Source organism: Coturnix japonica, chromosome 8, assembly GCF_054131305.1.
Source record: "Coturnix japonica strain WE chromosome 8, WE-NBRP24, whole genome shotgun sequence".
Lineage (NCBI taxonomy): Eukaryota > Metazoa > Chordata > Aves > Galliformes > Phasianidae > Coturnix > Coturnix japonica.
In genome coordinates, this window is record NC_140670.1 from 16,739,403 (window position 1) to 16,753,763 (window position 14,361).

The following is a 14,361-nucleotide window of genomic DNA, read 5'->3' on the forward strand; positions in this document are numbered from 1 at the left end:
AAGTTCCACTCCAGGGAACCCCCAGCACCACCTGCAAACTGATGTTTTTGCAATCCTGTGTCTCAGGTTGTGAAAAGGAGAGAAAAGGCCAGAGCATTCAGAAGATAGAGGAACTCGTGGTACTTAGTAACTTCTCCATTCTGTGTGCTGTGGGACACGCAAGATGGTCTAGTGTGATCAGATTCTGTAAGAAAGGAGCAGTGTTCAAATTAGCCTCAAATGAGAATGATTTGGAGCTGTTGGAGTGGGTCCAGAAGAGAGCCATGGAGATGATCAGAAGGCTGGAGCACCTTTTATATGAAGAAAGGTTGAAGGAGTTGGGCTTATTTAGCTTGGGGAAGGATCTGGAGAGACCTCATTGTGGCCTTCCAGTACCTGAGGGGAGCTTACAAGATCAACTTTTTACATGGTTTAATAGTGACAGGACAAGGGTGAATGGCTTTTAACTAGAAGAGGGGAGATTTAGATTAGATGTTAGGAAGAAATCCTTTATTCAGAGGATGTTAAAGGCCTGACACAAAAATGCAGTGTTTCACACAGGGCTCTCCTTAGGTGTGCTGTGAGTGTCTCACACCACAGCCCTGGCCACTGGTTTTTGCTCCTATATGGACAGAAATCTGACTCAGCAACAGTATGATTTAAATCAACTAGGTCAGTAAAATGGTACAGTTGGAAAACACTTCCTTCCTATTTCTTTGCTGCTGCTAGCTTCATTTGCAATTTCCCTGCTGTGGTCAGAAGTTAGAGGGCATTGGTGGCACATCATGTGCCCACAGCAAGGAAGAGCATTTGCCCTTCTTCCCAGACTTACCAGCTGGGAAGGAGATGAATTCTAAGGATCAAAAGCCCAGAAGCCCAGAGGAAGTCCAAAAGATTGTTGCTTCGGAAACGGGATGGGGGAAAGTCAGGGCCTCCATCTGGATGCTTAAGTTGTCAGATCTGGTTCCTCCCCATCCCTTGGGTCTCCATTTCTATTCCGTCAGGATATGTGCAGACACCAAGTGCAGAAGCAAGTTCCTGATCAGAGGGACTTATCTCTGCTCCCAAGCAAACTGTCTGTTTTTTAACTGTCCCAGGCACATGATGAAGGGCTGCCATTGCAGCACATTGTGGGCTCCATGACGTTTGGGACTGATACACTCGCACACAGAGAAATGTGCATGCTTGGTGAAGTAATAGGGCAAAAATCTTTCATGTAGGCAGATTTTCCTCGAAGGAGGAAGTTAAAATGCAAAGAAAACAAACTCAAGTTCACTTCTGCCCTACAGAAACACTAAACATAACACCCTTATTCAGTATGCCTGCATTGTGAGTGTACCCATGGCCCTTGTCACACCTCTTTCAGCACCCTCACAAACCCTCCTGGCTCTTGACTCCTGCCAGCAGCTGCACAAGGTACAGGCATCTGTTCTGCCCACTGCATCGGTATGTCGGGGGAAAGGCAGGTATCAGGACGGGGACAGGTGAACCTTTGGATTTTTTATTGCCGGTATTTATTGGGTAGCCATATGCATGTTTCTGCTTACCTGAGCTTTGGACTCATCTAGCAAGAGCAGTTGTTAGGAAAATGCAACAAGAGCTGCAGAGTGCAGTCGGGTCGGAGGTAATTAATACAGAGAGCGACTTGACAGCACTGATATAAGTTATCTTTAGAAACCATAAAAGCAGGGCCTTTCCTGCACTCACACCAACACGGAGGCTGGGGTGGGCGAGCTCGTTTATAATGAGACAATAGTGCTTGGGAACAGGCGGCTGCAGAGCAACAGACAGCAAACCAGCGGAAATCCGACCGTCTCGCTTTCACGCGGAGCGCGAACACGAGAGGCGGCCGACGGACAGCTGCGAGCCGGGGGGAGCTGCGGCACAGCCTCGGAGCGCACAGCCTCGGAGGTGAGGCCGGCCGGGTAGCACTCTCGAAGAACGGCACCGCCAGGCCGGTCCGTACCGCAGCCGAAGGGATGCACCATACGGAAGGCGGCAGGGAGGGCAGGGGGAAGAGCGGGGCTGCCGCCCGCTCTGCGGGGGGAGGTCGCGGGGAGATGCCCCGGCCCCCCTCGCTCGGGGGCTCCGCCGCACTCCCTCCCTACCCGGCTGCTCCCGCTCCCGGCCCCCGTAGCGGGGGGCGGCCCGGCCCGGCGGCACCGCCCCGGGGGTCGCGCAGCCGCGGCAGATCGAGCCGAGCCGAGCTGAGCTCAGAGCTCCCACGTGTCGGCGGGACTGCGTGACAGTTGTAGGTATTCTTCGCTGCCGCTGCTTTATGTAACCCCGCCGTCCGCACCCGCTTATAAAACGCCGCCGAGGCAGCAGTGCAGCTATAGCCTCATATCCACTGCACGGAGCGCCGCGGGGTCCGGAGGTATCGGTGTGGGCTGTTATTGGGGTGCTGTACTGAGTGGGGATGCGAGCGGGAGGTACCGGCACCGAGTCGCGGGGTGGCGGTGGTAGGGATGGGGTGGCCGTGGACGGTGTGCAGCTGCCAAAGCCCACCTGTAGCCTCTGCTGAGCATTTCCAACCCTTCTTTCAGCCTTCTTTTATCCTAGCCTGTAGCCGCTCAGTGGTTTAGCTTGTCAGTGCTTTTCAGTAACTTTGCAAAAGCACATATAAAAGGGTTTATGGTGTTGTAAACAGAGGTCCTGGCTCTCGGGAACAGATGTGAGGTTTACAAGACAGTCAGATGTTCAAAGGTCTAACCAGGTCTTTGCCCTTGATGTCATGGGCTGTCCTGTCTCTTTTTCCCAGTGTGTTGTGCAACCTTTGTCATATATAAGCTGCCTTGTGCTGATGTAACCAGCAGCTCCTTCATACTTCCCACAAGCATGGTTTTCCCAGGAATGACCAGCCTCCAAGTATGGGATTGCATCCAATGTAAACAACCGTCCCATCTTTTCCTCCCCCTCTGCCTCTCCACTGCTTTTCATTTACTTAAACAAAAACAAAAACCTCTGCAGCTTCTTGAGCTTAAGCAAAGTGGTTGAGGATGGCAGGAGACAGTCTGGTCCAGGCCCACTTGATCAGGCAGGGCCACCTGATGCTCAGGACCATATCCAAGTGGCTTAAAATGATAGGAAAAGGCAGCTTGGGGTCTTTCTGTCTGCTTGTCTGTCTTTCTGTTTGTTTTCTGAAATCTGGATTTTGGAACTCTGGTTTCTTACAGAGATGACCATTTCACTTTCTGAGAAATACTCCACTTTGTGCATTGTTTGCTCCTACTGGTTATCACCCTCTCTTTCCTTGGAGGGAAGAAGTGCAAGCAATAGAAAAAGAATCATCTGTGGGTGAAGATGGAAGGGAAAGTATCACTTGTGGGATACATCTGCCTTCCCACAAAGCCCATCTAATCAGCAGTGGGAGTTTTTGTGCAACGTTAGTGCTTTCTCCTTGCTTTTCATTAGCCTGGTGACAGCTTTGGCTTTCCACAAAATCACTAACATTGTAAGTTTTCCAAAAAACACCTTTGTGCTGGCAGCTAAAAGTGAAGTAAATGATTAGACTGCTCTGTGGTACTGTAACCTGTTGCACTCAGTTTCTGGAAAAGGTATGTAATGTTGTCTCTTCCTTGCTGTGGCTGCCTGGAAAGGGGATAGCAAGGTTTTTGACTGCAGAGACACCTGGCTAAAAGGTGTCTACAACAAAACTACAGAACTTAGGGGCTGCAGGGTTTCCAAGTTTTTCTTGTGCGACAGCTTTAAACTTTTGTAAACAAGTGATGGGACTCATGCTTGATCTCTGCAGGGAAGGACCTAGAGGTCCTGGTGGACAACGTGTTGGCCATGAGCCGGCAACGTGCCCCTGTGGCAAAGAAGGCTGATGGTATCTGGGTGTTACTATGGTTGGCAGATTGAGGGAGATGATTCTCCACTTTGACTCTGCCACATAGAATACTGCATACAGTTCTGGGCTTCCCAGTTTAAAATGACAGGGATCTCCTAGATGGAGTCCAGCAGAAGGCCATGAAGATAATAAAGGGCCTGGAGCATCTCCTATATGATGGGAAAGGCTGAGTAACCTGGGTCTGTGTAGCCTGAGGGAAAAAAAGATTGAGGGGAGGGATGCGATTAGTGTTTATAAATGTATGAGGGGAGATGGGAACCAAAAGGATGAGGTCAGGATTCTCTTGGTGGTGTGTAGTGATAGGACAAGGACTAATGGCCTAAAACTTGAACAGAGAAAGTTCTGCGCTAATACGCAGAAGAACTTCTTAACAGTAAGGGTGATGGAGCAGTAGAACCAGGTTACCCAGAGACGTTTGGAATCTCCTTCTATGGAGATATTCGAGATCCATCTGGATGACTACCTGTGTGACCTTCTTTAGCAGGGGGATGGACTCCATCTATTGAGGTCTCTTCCAACCCCTGCAGTTCTGTGTGATTCTGTGATTGGTCTCAGTCAGTTACAGCAACAGAAGGAGAAGCAGCCCCTTGACAGAGGAGCTCTGTTGCTAGGACACTCCTAATGGAGTCATTGCTAAGTGCCTGTTAATGGTTATACTGATACTGATACACTACTTATTATACAGGGGTTGATGCAGAGGCAGGGAGAACAGCTCTTTCCCTTTGCTGTTTGCATGTCCTCTCTTCCAGGTGCTTCATCCCAAGCTACAGAAGCAGCTTATCTGCCTGAATCAGGATGGTTTGTACATTTCCCTGTGGTTGCAAATAAATACCATATTTAATTTTCTGCAGTATACGTTTGTACTTTGCTTTTCTTCACTGTATGGTGTATGTAGGGGAGTAAGCATGTCCTGTATGATGGAAGAGAGCTTCAGTTTCTTTAGGTTAAGAATAGCAGCATGCATTTGAAGACCCCCCTGTGTTAAGCAAGACAGTAATCATCTCAGATGGGCTAATTTCATTAGATGTTCTTTGAGCTGGTGTCTCTTCTTCAAGAGCATCCATGCCTTGTTTCTAAAGGTTGTGTGTATTGTTCTAAATGTTCCTGCCCCTTTGGGGACTGCTGGATGTCTCCCAGCACGGATGTCCATCCCTTTGGAAACTTGGCACATGTAAAGATTGGAACGGTGTGCATGAACTTTTCCAGGACACCTTCTGAAGTCAAGCCTTGTCTGACTTGTCTTCTTCCCTGTGTGTTTTTGTGTTCTTTGTTTCAGTAGATGGGAACTGCTCAAAACAACAGCCACCTCAAAAACCCTCATGCGGTTGAGTTTGACCTGAGTAACAAGGATGTGATGGCGGACACAGTTGATCATAGTGTCATTTCTGTTGGAGAAGAGGAAGGAGAAAGCGGTTTCCAACGATCTCTTCCAACACGAGATTCCCTCCGATCCCCTCGAGGCTCTGTTGTGAGTTTCCATAACATCCAGTACTCCGTTAAGCAGTCCAGTGGATTCCTATGTAAACGGAAGACTGTGGAAAAGAAGATCCTTCATAATGTTAAGTAAGTTTTTGCTTAACCAAAATACCGGCGGGTGGAAATTAATCTGCTGCTGTGATTTGGTGACGTCGTCACCTTCCTGATCCAGCTGTACTGGTAGAGAAATGACTGCCCTCCTGCCAGCCTGCAGTTCATGTGAGCACTTGCTAACATGCTTTAGGCATAAAAACTGGGATATAATTGGAGCAGTGTCAGTCATTGATGTAAGAAAATTAGGACCAAACCTGTGTGAACACTTTTGCCTGAAGATCTGAAGATTTCCTTAACTATGGTCTGAGCTGTGATGGGAGGAAGTGAGTAACAGAGAGCCATTGTTTCTTCTTTTCCAGACCCAACTCAGCAAGAAGACAACTCCTATTCTGTATTTTGTAGGTTATGTTTTGTGCACAGCTCTGATTCTGTTCTGACTAGCAGTTTGGGATGAGAAAAGAGAAATGGTTTCTGATTCCAGATTTAAGAAGATTTTAATAATCTTGAAGTTTTCCTTCCAACAGCATTTTGTTCACACCTTACCTCTACTATGAGCCACATGTGAACAGTCTTCCATTTGGAAATAACTCTTTCCTTCTTCCAGTGGCATTATGAAGCCAGGCTTGAATGCTATCCTGGGGCCAACAGGGAGTGGCAAATCTTCGTGAGTACTTCCTTTTGCTCTTCAGATGTCCAATCAGCTGTTCAAAGGGGATGTGGGACTGTTAGGGTTGGGAGACAGCTTCCAGAAGTAGGGTGTTAAGTCATTCTGTAGGATACCTGCTGTGGATCATCCATCACCCGGTCTGGATGTGACCTGATGGTAGGAGTGCCTGTGCTAGGAATCTTTGGATGAAAGCACAGAGAATACTTTGCAGGCTATTTCTAACCAGTATTGACGTTGTTTTCTCTCTTGTGTAACCACAGTAAAAGAGTGCTGCATCACTCTTCCTTTGAGAAGGTCAGGGACAGGTGAGAATGGTCAGGGTTCACACAGGTGTGTCTCTGTTGTGATCCTTGATCTTCTCCTCTAGGAAACAGCCAGGATTTTTTCAAGTTCTAGACCTTGTCAGGGCAGTGTTCACTGAGCTAGCAGACAGTCTGGCCTCTAATTTGTAGTAAGGAGAATCCGGACATATGTTAAAACAAAATGATTTTATAAAATTCATCTTTACTCCAGTCTTGTTTATACCCATTTGGATTAATTTCCTTGAGATCAAAGTAGTTTCTTCTGTGCTCCACTGGCTGGAGAGCAGTCTGCAGCTGCTTGGCAGGGTGCTTTTGTGTGTGTGTCTGAGGTTAGCTGTTAATACGGAGTCCAAGCTAATGTCTGCAGGGGGTTGGCAGCTATGAGGGTCTGAGTACTTCAGAATTGCTGTGGCATACCTGGCACATGAGAATCCTGCAGAAGGCCCCAGAGCAGAGGATGCCCCTTTGAGTGCCCTGTGTACTGCAGCAGCTGTAGCTGCAGTGCTGACTTGTGGTACTTGCTCAGTTGAGATAAAACAGTTGTCATGGCAAAACCTCATGCCTGGTTTTTCTCTCAAGTCTGCTAGATGTGCTGGCTGCCAGGAAGGATCCAGCAGGCCTGTCTGGAGAAGTGCTCATAGATGGCAACCCGCAACCTCCAAACTTCAAGTGCATCTCAGGATATGTTGTGCAGGTGAGTAACTGCCTTCAGTGTGGAGGCTGGGAGCCCTTGGGAGGGATGGCATCACATAGGCTTTAGTGGAAAGGCTGTGAAAAAATGTTTTCTGTGAGAAGAGAGGAGGGATTTACTTGCGGGGGAGCTCATCAGTGATTCATGGATGAGAGATGGCATCTTCTCTGGTGAGCAAGTAGGGCTGTGGTGGGACAGGAGCAGCTTCTGAAGAAGAAGGCAGGGCTCTGTCACATAAGATGAGCAGAGCATGAGCTATTAGTTTAGATAATATTTAATGATCCCTACAGACTTAATTTGCTAAGAGATGTTAGTGTTTTCCTGTGGTTTGAAAGGCAAAGGGTCAAACTGCTTATTACAAGAAAGCATGAAGGTGTTGGTCCTGCTAAAGCCACATGGGTGCCCAAGCCACTGTGCTTGTTTCCTGGGGCTCTGCCCTCAAGTTCCAAGGAAGATTTTAAAGATAAATCTTTATATTTTTATGTAAAAAAAAAAAAAAGAGGTTGCGTGGTAGGAGCCTCTCAACATCTAACAGCTCTTATGAAATTCTAAAGCAGCTCTTAGACAATAATTCTAGGAAGTAAGTAGACCCTTGGTGTTCTTCCTCTGATTCTGGCAAGCTGAGGCAGAGCTTTGTTCCACTCGGACAGGAAAAGCCAGCTGAATCTGCGGAAGTGGGTGGGGGCCTGGACCAATAATAGAACCTCAAAGCCCTGGAGGAGCTGAGGATGGGATTCTTGGCAGGTGAATGAACTGCCAAATGTGAAAACCATTCAGACTTCTGACTGCAGGCAGATAGGAAATAGGCAGTTTTTCTGCAGGCTGCCAGCTGAGGGGCTTCTGAGCAGATGTATGATAAGACTGATGCTGAATCTTCATCCCATAGGGCAGAGATCCCTGAATCCTCAGTGTTTCATCAATGGCCAGGTTGTTTCTTGCAGATGGCTCCAGTTTAAGACATCTGTCTATTGTCACAAGCAAATGAACCAAACCTTGAAATGACAGGCAACCAGGCAAGACATTACATGGTTGCTCTCCTCTCCCACCCCTGTGTACTGTTCTCTAGATAATGATGATTGCCTTGTTAAAGATGACCCAGAGTGTCAAAAAACAACTGGCGGCATAAATGCATACATCCGTTTTATGCAGATGAGCATATAGACCTGCTAAATCATGTGTTACACTCCTGCCTTGCACGTAAGGATGTAGTTCCACAGATCTGAGAGGTACCTGATTAACAGGCATGTTTCTCAGCAGCTGTCCAGTGCTGCATCCCTTCTACCACTATATGGTGGAATGAAGAATTGACTCCAGTACCTAAGCAGAGGTGATGCAGAGGCATGGAGCTCTCGATAGAACTAGCATCAGCTCTGTTTATAGTGATTCTAGGTTGGTGTAGGCACATGTTTATCAGCTGGGTAGATCTATTTCATAGTCAAAATGCACATGACTGCTGAAGCTTTGTTGGAAACTGGAATAAAGTTTTGTGCTCAAGAGGAATGGATATTTGAAACATGGAAAAAAATGTGGGGCATCTTGGTGCAATAGTTTTGGTTGCTTTTCTGAGGACCAGGGAGAAAGCTGGGAGGAACTTGTTGGCAGCTGGGCTCAGCAGTTGCTTGTGACCACAGCAAATTACAGCCTGTAAGTGGGAGCTGAACAGACTTGGGTGACTCCCTGGATGTCTCCAACCTGAATGCTGAACACTAGCAGTGAAAACAGCTCCCTGCTCTGCCTTCCTATGCCTTGTAAGGAAAGTGCAAAATGATGCTCTGCACAGTGTGAACTCTTGAGCCCCAAAGCATGCTGGGGTGGTACTGGGCACAAGCTGGGAGCCTGTAGAGTTGTGTCTTCCATCTGACTGTTAGAGAGCAACCCTGAATTTTGGGTCCTGTATATTTTGAAACAGGGGTTATGACTTAGCCCAGTTTTCCCCATGATCCACAAACAGCTCATCCAGTGACTCTACCACTACAGGGACTCTGGCGCCCAGTCAGGTAGCTGAGAACAAGGCTTTCACCTGTCTACTGATATTGGTTTCAGGATGATGTTGTCATGGTGTCTCGCTCCAATTTAGGAGTGAGGCAAAGGTTCTTTTAATAATGTTATGCCCGGCGTGAGATTAAGAAGAAGAGCATTCAAATGTTGATCCGACCAGTTTATTGGAAATAATAGACAATTGAGGGGATGGGGAAGGGAGAGCGGCGAATGCCAAAATTAGGGTGATGGGGAAAGGAAAGTAGGCGATAGGAAAAGGTAGAAAAGAGCAAGAATTACGTTAAAGCGGGGAATAGTCACCTCCTGGATGCAGCAGCGTCCCAGAGCACGTTGTTAACGTTAGTCCGGGGCAGGGGAGAGCAGCAACGGAGTAGCAGGCTGCAAGAAGCAGATCGGTGAATCGCAGAAAAGACGGTCAGAGTACCGTGGTCTCTAGAAGCAGAGTCTCGGGCAGCGAGGTCCCTCGGAGCAAAGTCTCGAGCAGCAATCCCAGAAGAGAGACTAGGCAGCAGTAGGACAACTGTGGAGGAATCTGAGATCGGATACCTAGATGCCCAGAAAGGTTCTTCAGCATGCAGCCATCTTCTTCAGCATGCAGGCGCTCGCGTAGAGAGGCATCTGGTGTCAGAAAACCTCTCCCAGAAAATTCGGGGTTTGTCCGTGCCCTTTTTATCCTTCTTTCCAGCCTTCGAGAGATTTCGGGACGGCTCGGGTCAGTCTTGTGACTTCCTCAGAGCTGTCAATCTTCCTTGAGATGGGCCAACAGGAAAGACCACTTAAGGGCCATTAGTCCTCAGGGATGCCCATCTTCCTTGAGATAGGCCAACACAAAAAGACCACTCAAGGGCCATTGATCAGTATCTTATCTCCCTTTCGTAGCTCCCGGACTTGTTCCATTTCAGCAAACTTTGAGACAGTAATGTAAAAAGCATGGCTTCTTACACCACCCCGTGACTCAAAGTTTGCTTAAAAAATTGACCACTGCTGATCCAGGATGGTGAGAAAAAGATAGCAAGCATGAGGGTAAAGGAAGGTGAGGGTGGGGAATTAAAATGTTTAATACAATCATTACGAAAGATTTCTTGATGTGCTCCACTTCTCCATCACTTGAGGAGGTTACAAAATACATGGACAATACAACACATTGGATAAGTTCAATGAAACATGGTATCATACACAAAACAAACATGAAAGTTGCGACAACACACAATAGATAAAATAAGATGCATTTTTCCCACAGTACACCTGGAAGACAGAGAAAAAGGTCAAGGTCTGGACTTTTCCAAGTTTGGACAGGAACACGTATACCATCAGCAATTAGTTTAACTTTACCATTATAAATCTTTAGACAACAGGTGGAATCATTTAATTTGACACAGGCATCTCCCAGTGATTCTTCAGGAGGGGTTGACACAAATATTACATAATGAATAAAAGATAGAAATTGAGAAAAAACAACCATACATTGAAAACAACCATACATTTAACAATGACCAATAGTAAAAAATAAACAAGTAAAACAATAGGGATATTTATGTCAGGAGAACTTTCCACTTGCGCATTTCCAAAACAGTTCAATTGCTGAGAGATATATACTAGTCTGGCAAGTCTAAGAACTGTTATAGTCACAACATAGTGTAGGATACTCCAGAATTTAAATCGTAGGGAGTAATCCCAGAAACATACACATTTCTTATCAAAAACGAAGACACTTTCCAACAACAGTGTTTTGAATGGAACTCCTGAACTGATGAGACACTGGAAAGCATCAGTGCAAAGGGTTTTATGATAAATTTCACTTTAGTGACCACATCTAACAGATATTAGATAGGTCCCATTGCTCATTTCCCAATTCATTAGGAATTTGGAAACACCATGGAGTTACATGCAAATCACCATCAAGTTTGACCAAAAGAGGTGAAATATGGGGTTAAAAGGAATGATTACCACTGTGCAAAGAGTACAAGAAAGCCAGGATAACCTGAAAAAAAAAAAACTTGGAACCCAATTGTGAAGTTTAAACAGATCCAAAGACTGATACCAATCACAACTCATAAGTACAGCATAATACTATTGCAACCAAAATATGAAATAAAGAGGTATATCAGTATTCTAGCATGATCACATCTTCCAATTTTTCTGTCACAAAACACAAATGGTTAAAATCAGCTACAAGCCATTCTGTTCTGTGAAGGTTCTGCGAAGATCTTCTGTAAAAGAAAACAAGACAACTCGCCCTTTGGGGGCACTTTGTTAATACAATTATCTTCTCCTTTAGTCGTGAGCCTCCTAACAAACATCCATCCTTCACCCCCCCCCCCCACCTCCCTCTCATCTGGGGGAGGGGGCGAAAGTATCAACTTTCCTTGGGCTTTTGTTCTGGCCACAAGTTAACTAATTTCTCTAGCCTGACTGTGGGTAATCCATTCATCAAATCTCGTGGAACGCCCTTTTGCCAGCCCAGTGTCCAGAGACGATTACGTTTATGATCAATATTTCTCCTACCTGTTCTTACTGGCAATGAGACCCTTCCAGTTCCACAGAGTTTTGGGCTAGGTGGCCTAGGAGCAAGGGTGGTCGCTGCGAGCCTTACCTCCCTTGGCTCAGATTTACTGGAAGAAGCCACAGGCCCATATTTCCTTTCATAATTAATCAACTCTTGGGCAACCTCCCCCCATGTCCATACCTTATACCCTGATTGCAAATGGCCTGAGGTGCCAGTTCTTTCTAATTCTGGCCGGGTTCTTTCTCCCTGAGGCATAGCTTGTATTTTTCCCTGCAGTTGTATACCTATGGGTTTCAGCGATTCTGGAAGTCCCCTGATTAATGGAGTCATCCGTTCAGGATCAACAGCCATCATCAGAGGTGATTCGTGCCGTGGCTGCAATTTCCTGTCATACATCATTTGCAGGCAAGCGGCCTTTTGGACACTTTCAACCAGTTGGTCAACTGTCCCATTAATGGCAAGAGGGTCTCCCCTTTCTAAAGGGTTGAGACCACCAGCCCAGTAAGCAGCCCTCTGTGTTAGGGACCAGGGAGCACGGTTATTACCAGTAGTCAAAAATACTCCTGGCCCCCAATAACCCTCAGCCTCCTTTTCGGTTAACATTATTTGGTCTCCACCAGTTAAGCTGACTCTCCAAACATATTCTGTTTCTGATTCCTTTGGAGAGCGGCTAAAATCTTTTTTCAGTTTTGCTAATTCAGTGGCAGAAAAGGGAACTTCTTTAACATTCATTTGAGGATCCAGGTCCTCTCCATTATCAAAAGTATATTCTGTTTTTATTAGAGGGCGCAGAGGGGCTATTGGGGTTTCAAACTTATCAAAATTTTCTTTTGCTTCTTTTAGTTCTTCCTGAGGATACAGTTTTTCTTGTGGTGCACCATGAATATCAGTGTCACCAGTATCTTTATATGTTAAAATTTCCTTAAAAGCCATCTGTAACAAGGCCGAATTATCTCTCTCTCTTTCCAATTGTACTTCTAGATTTCCAATTTGGTTTTGCAAAGCTTTCACGAGTTCCTGGGTGGCTTTAACTGTTTCTTGTAACGACTGTATAGTCTGGTTTTCCGCCTCAAACTGCTGGTCTCGGAACTCCACGGCTGCTTTTAAAGCAGCACCGAGTACTGCACAAATAAATGATTTGCCTTTCCCGGCTCGGGTACGAGCCCCATGTTGTAAAACGCAAATGCGGTCAGAAACAGCCTGCAAATTATACCAATTTTCACGTGCCCAGTCCATCCCTGATGACGATGGCCGAGACGCGTGCTTTTCAAGGATATCAAACAACATATTTTCACCTTCCATATCAGATGTAATTTTACTCACAACCAAAAAAAAAAAAAAAAATCTACAGGTAACGAAATCTACGCTGAGGGAGGAGGCGATTCCTTATCTCCTCAGAGAGGCAAACACTTAACAAAACGAACAACTGCTCAAAACACTCCTTTACACAAAAGACCAAATGACTCAATCAACACTTCCAAAGAAAGTGTAAACACCTCAATCGGTTCTGGCTATTCTGGCAAGCCACAACGAAAAACTTCAACCTCCAAGCAAAAAAAAGTTAGAAATAACTTCTAAGTTTCTCAAAAGTAATAAACTTCTTGGAGAAGCACACACCACTTCCACAAGAGGCGCACACACAAAACTTTTTAAAACCAAAGGTACGTCACAAGATACTCAAAACCACCACAATGCAAAATAGTCTTCCCAGGGAGGCACACACGTGTAAAACAAAGCAAACAGTACAAAATTAATTCACTCGTCCCCGAGAGGTATACACGTAAGAAAGAAAGTTTCAGAATGTGGAGCGGTCTTCCTGGAGAGGTGCACACGTCAAATTAAGTTATCACAATCGCTCCTTGCAACTCCAGGAGAAACAGACAGAAAAGTTTTAGAGAAACTGGAAGGATAACACTCTCACGACGGGTATCCTGCCGACTACGCCAATAAAAATGTCTCGCTCCAATTTAGGAGTGAGGCAAAGGTTCTTTTAATAATGTTATGCCCGGCGTGAGATTAAGAAGAAGAGCATTCAAATGTTGATCCGACCAGTTTATTGGAAATAATAGACAATTGAGGGGATGGGGAAGGGAGAGCGGCGAATGCCAAAATTAGGGTGATGGGGAAAGGAAAGTAGGCGATAGGAAAAGGTAGAAAAGAGCAAGAATTACGTTAAAGCGGGGAATAGTCACCTCCTGGATGCAGCAGCGTCCCAGAGCACGTTGTTAACGTTAGTCCGGGGCAGGGGAGAGCAGCAACGGAGTAGCAGGCTGCAAGAAGCAGATCGGTGAATCGCAGAAAAGACGGTCAGAGTACCGTGGTCTCTAGAAGCAGAGTCTCGGGCAGCGAGGTCCCTCGGAGCAAAGTCTCGAGCAGCAATCCCAGAAGAGAGACTAGGCAGCAGTAGGACAACTGTGGAGGAATCTGAGATCGGATACCTAGATGCCCAGAAAGGTTCTTCAGCATGCAGCCATCTTCTTCAGCATGCAGGCGCTCGCGTAGAGAGGCATCTGGTGTCAGAAAACCTCTCCCAGAAAATTCGGGGTTTGTCCGTGCCCTTTTTATCCTTCTTTCCAGCCTTCGAGAGATTTCGGGACGGCTCGGGTCAGTCTTGTGACTTCCTCAGAGCTGTCAATCTTCCTTGAGATGGGCCAACAGGAAAGACCACTTAAGGGCCATTAGTCCTCAGGGATGCCCATCTTCCTTGAGATAGGCCAACACAAAAAGACCACTCAAGGGCCATTGATCAGTATCTTATCTCCCTTTCGTAGCTCCCGGACTTGTTCCATTTCAGCAAACTTTGAGACAGTAATGTAAAAAGCATGGCTTCTTACA

At 46.2% G+C, this 14,361-nt stretch overlaps 2 protein-coding genes across 16 annotated transcripts in view; one reads left to right on the forward strand and one right to left on the reverse strand.

Moving 5' to 3' along the window:
* ABCG2 (ATP binding cassette subfamily G member 2 (JR blood group)) overlaps positions 1-14,361 on the forward strand; it is a 29,350-nt gene that overhangs the window by 5,843 nt on the left and 9,146 nt on the right. For 2 of the 15 annotated variants that reach the window (XM_085554497.1, XM_085554498.1), the window contains exons 2-5: positions 5,109-5,395; positions 5,967-6,026; positions 6,911-7,025; positions 9,066-9,076. In XM_085554497.1, coding sequence (XP_085410623.1) covers positions 5,112-5,395; positions 5,967-6,026; positions 6,911-7,025; positions 9,066-9,076 — 470 coding nt within the window. In that variant the 5' untranslated portion in view covers positions 5,109-5,111. Of the gene's footprint in view, positions 1-1,269; positions 1,396-1,532; positions 1,891-2,168; positions 2,363-5,108; positions 5,396-5,886; positions 6,027-6,910; positions 7,026-9,065; positions 9,077-14,361 lie in introns of those variants that run through there. The other 13 variants (XM_032445244.2, XM_015866729.3, XM_015866721.3 and 10 more) reach the window with 13 other exon arrangements.
* Positions 9,166-14,358, reverse strand: LOC146759964 (uncharacterized). Its single transcript, XM_085554525.1, has one exon. It carries the CDS (start codon positions 12,826-12,828, stop codon positions 11,377-11,379), a length of 1,452 nt encoding a protein of 483 aa, XP_085410651.1. The 5' UTR covers positions 12,829-14,358; the 3' UTR covers positions 9,166-11,376.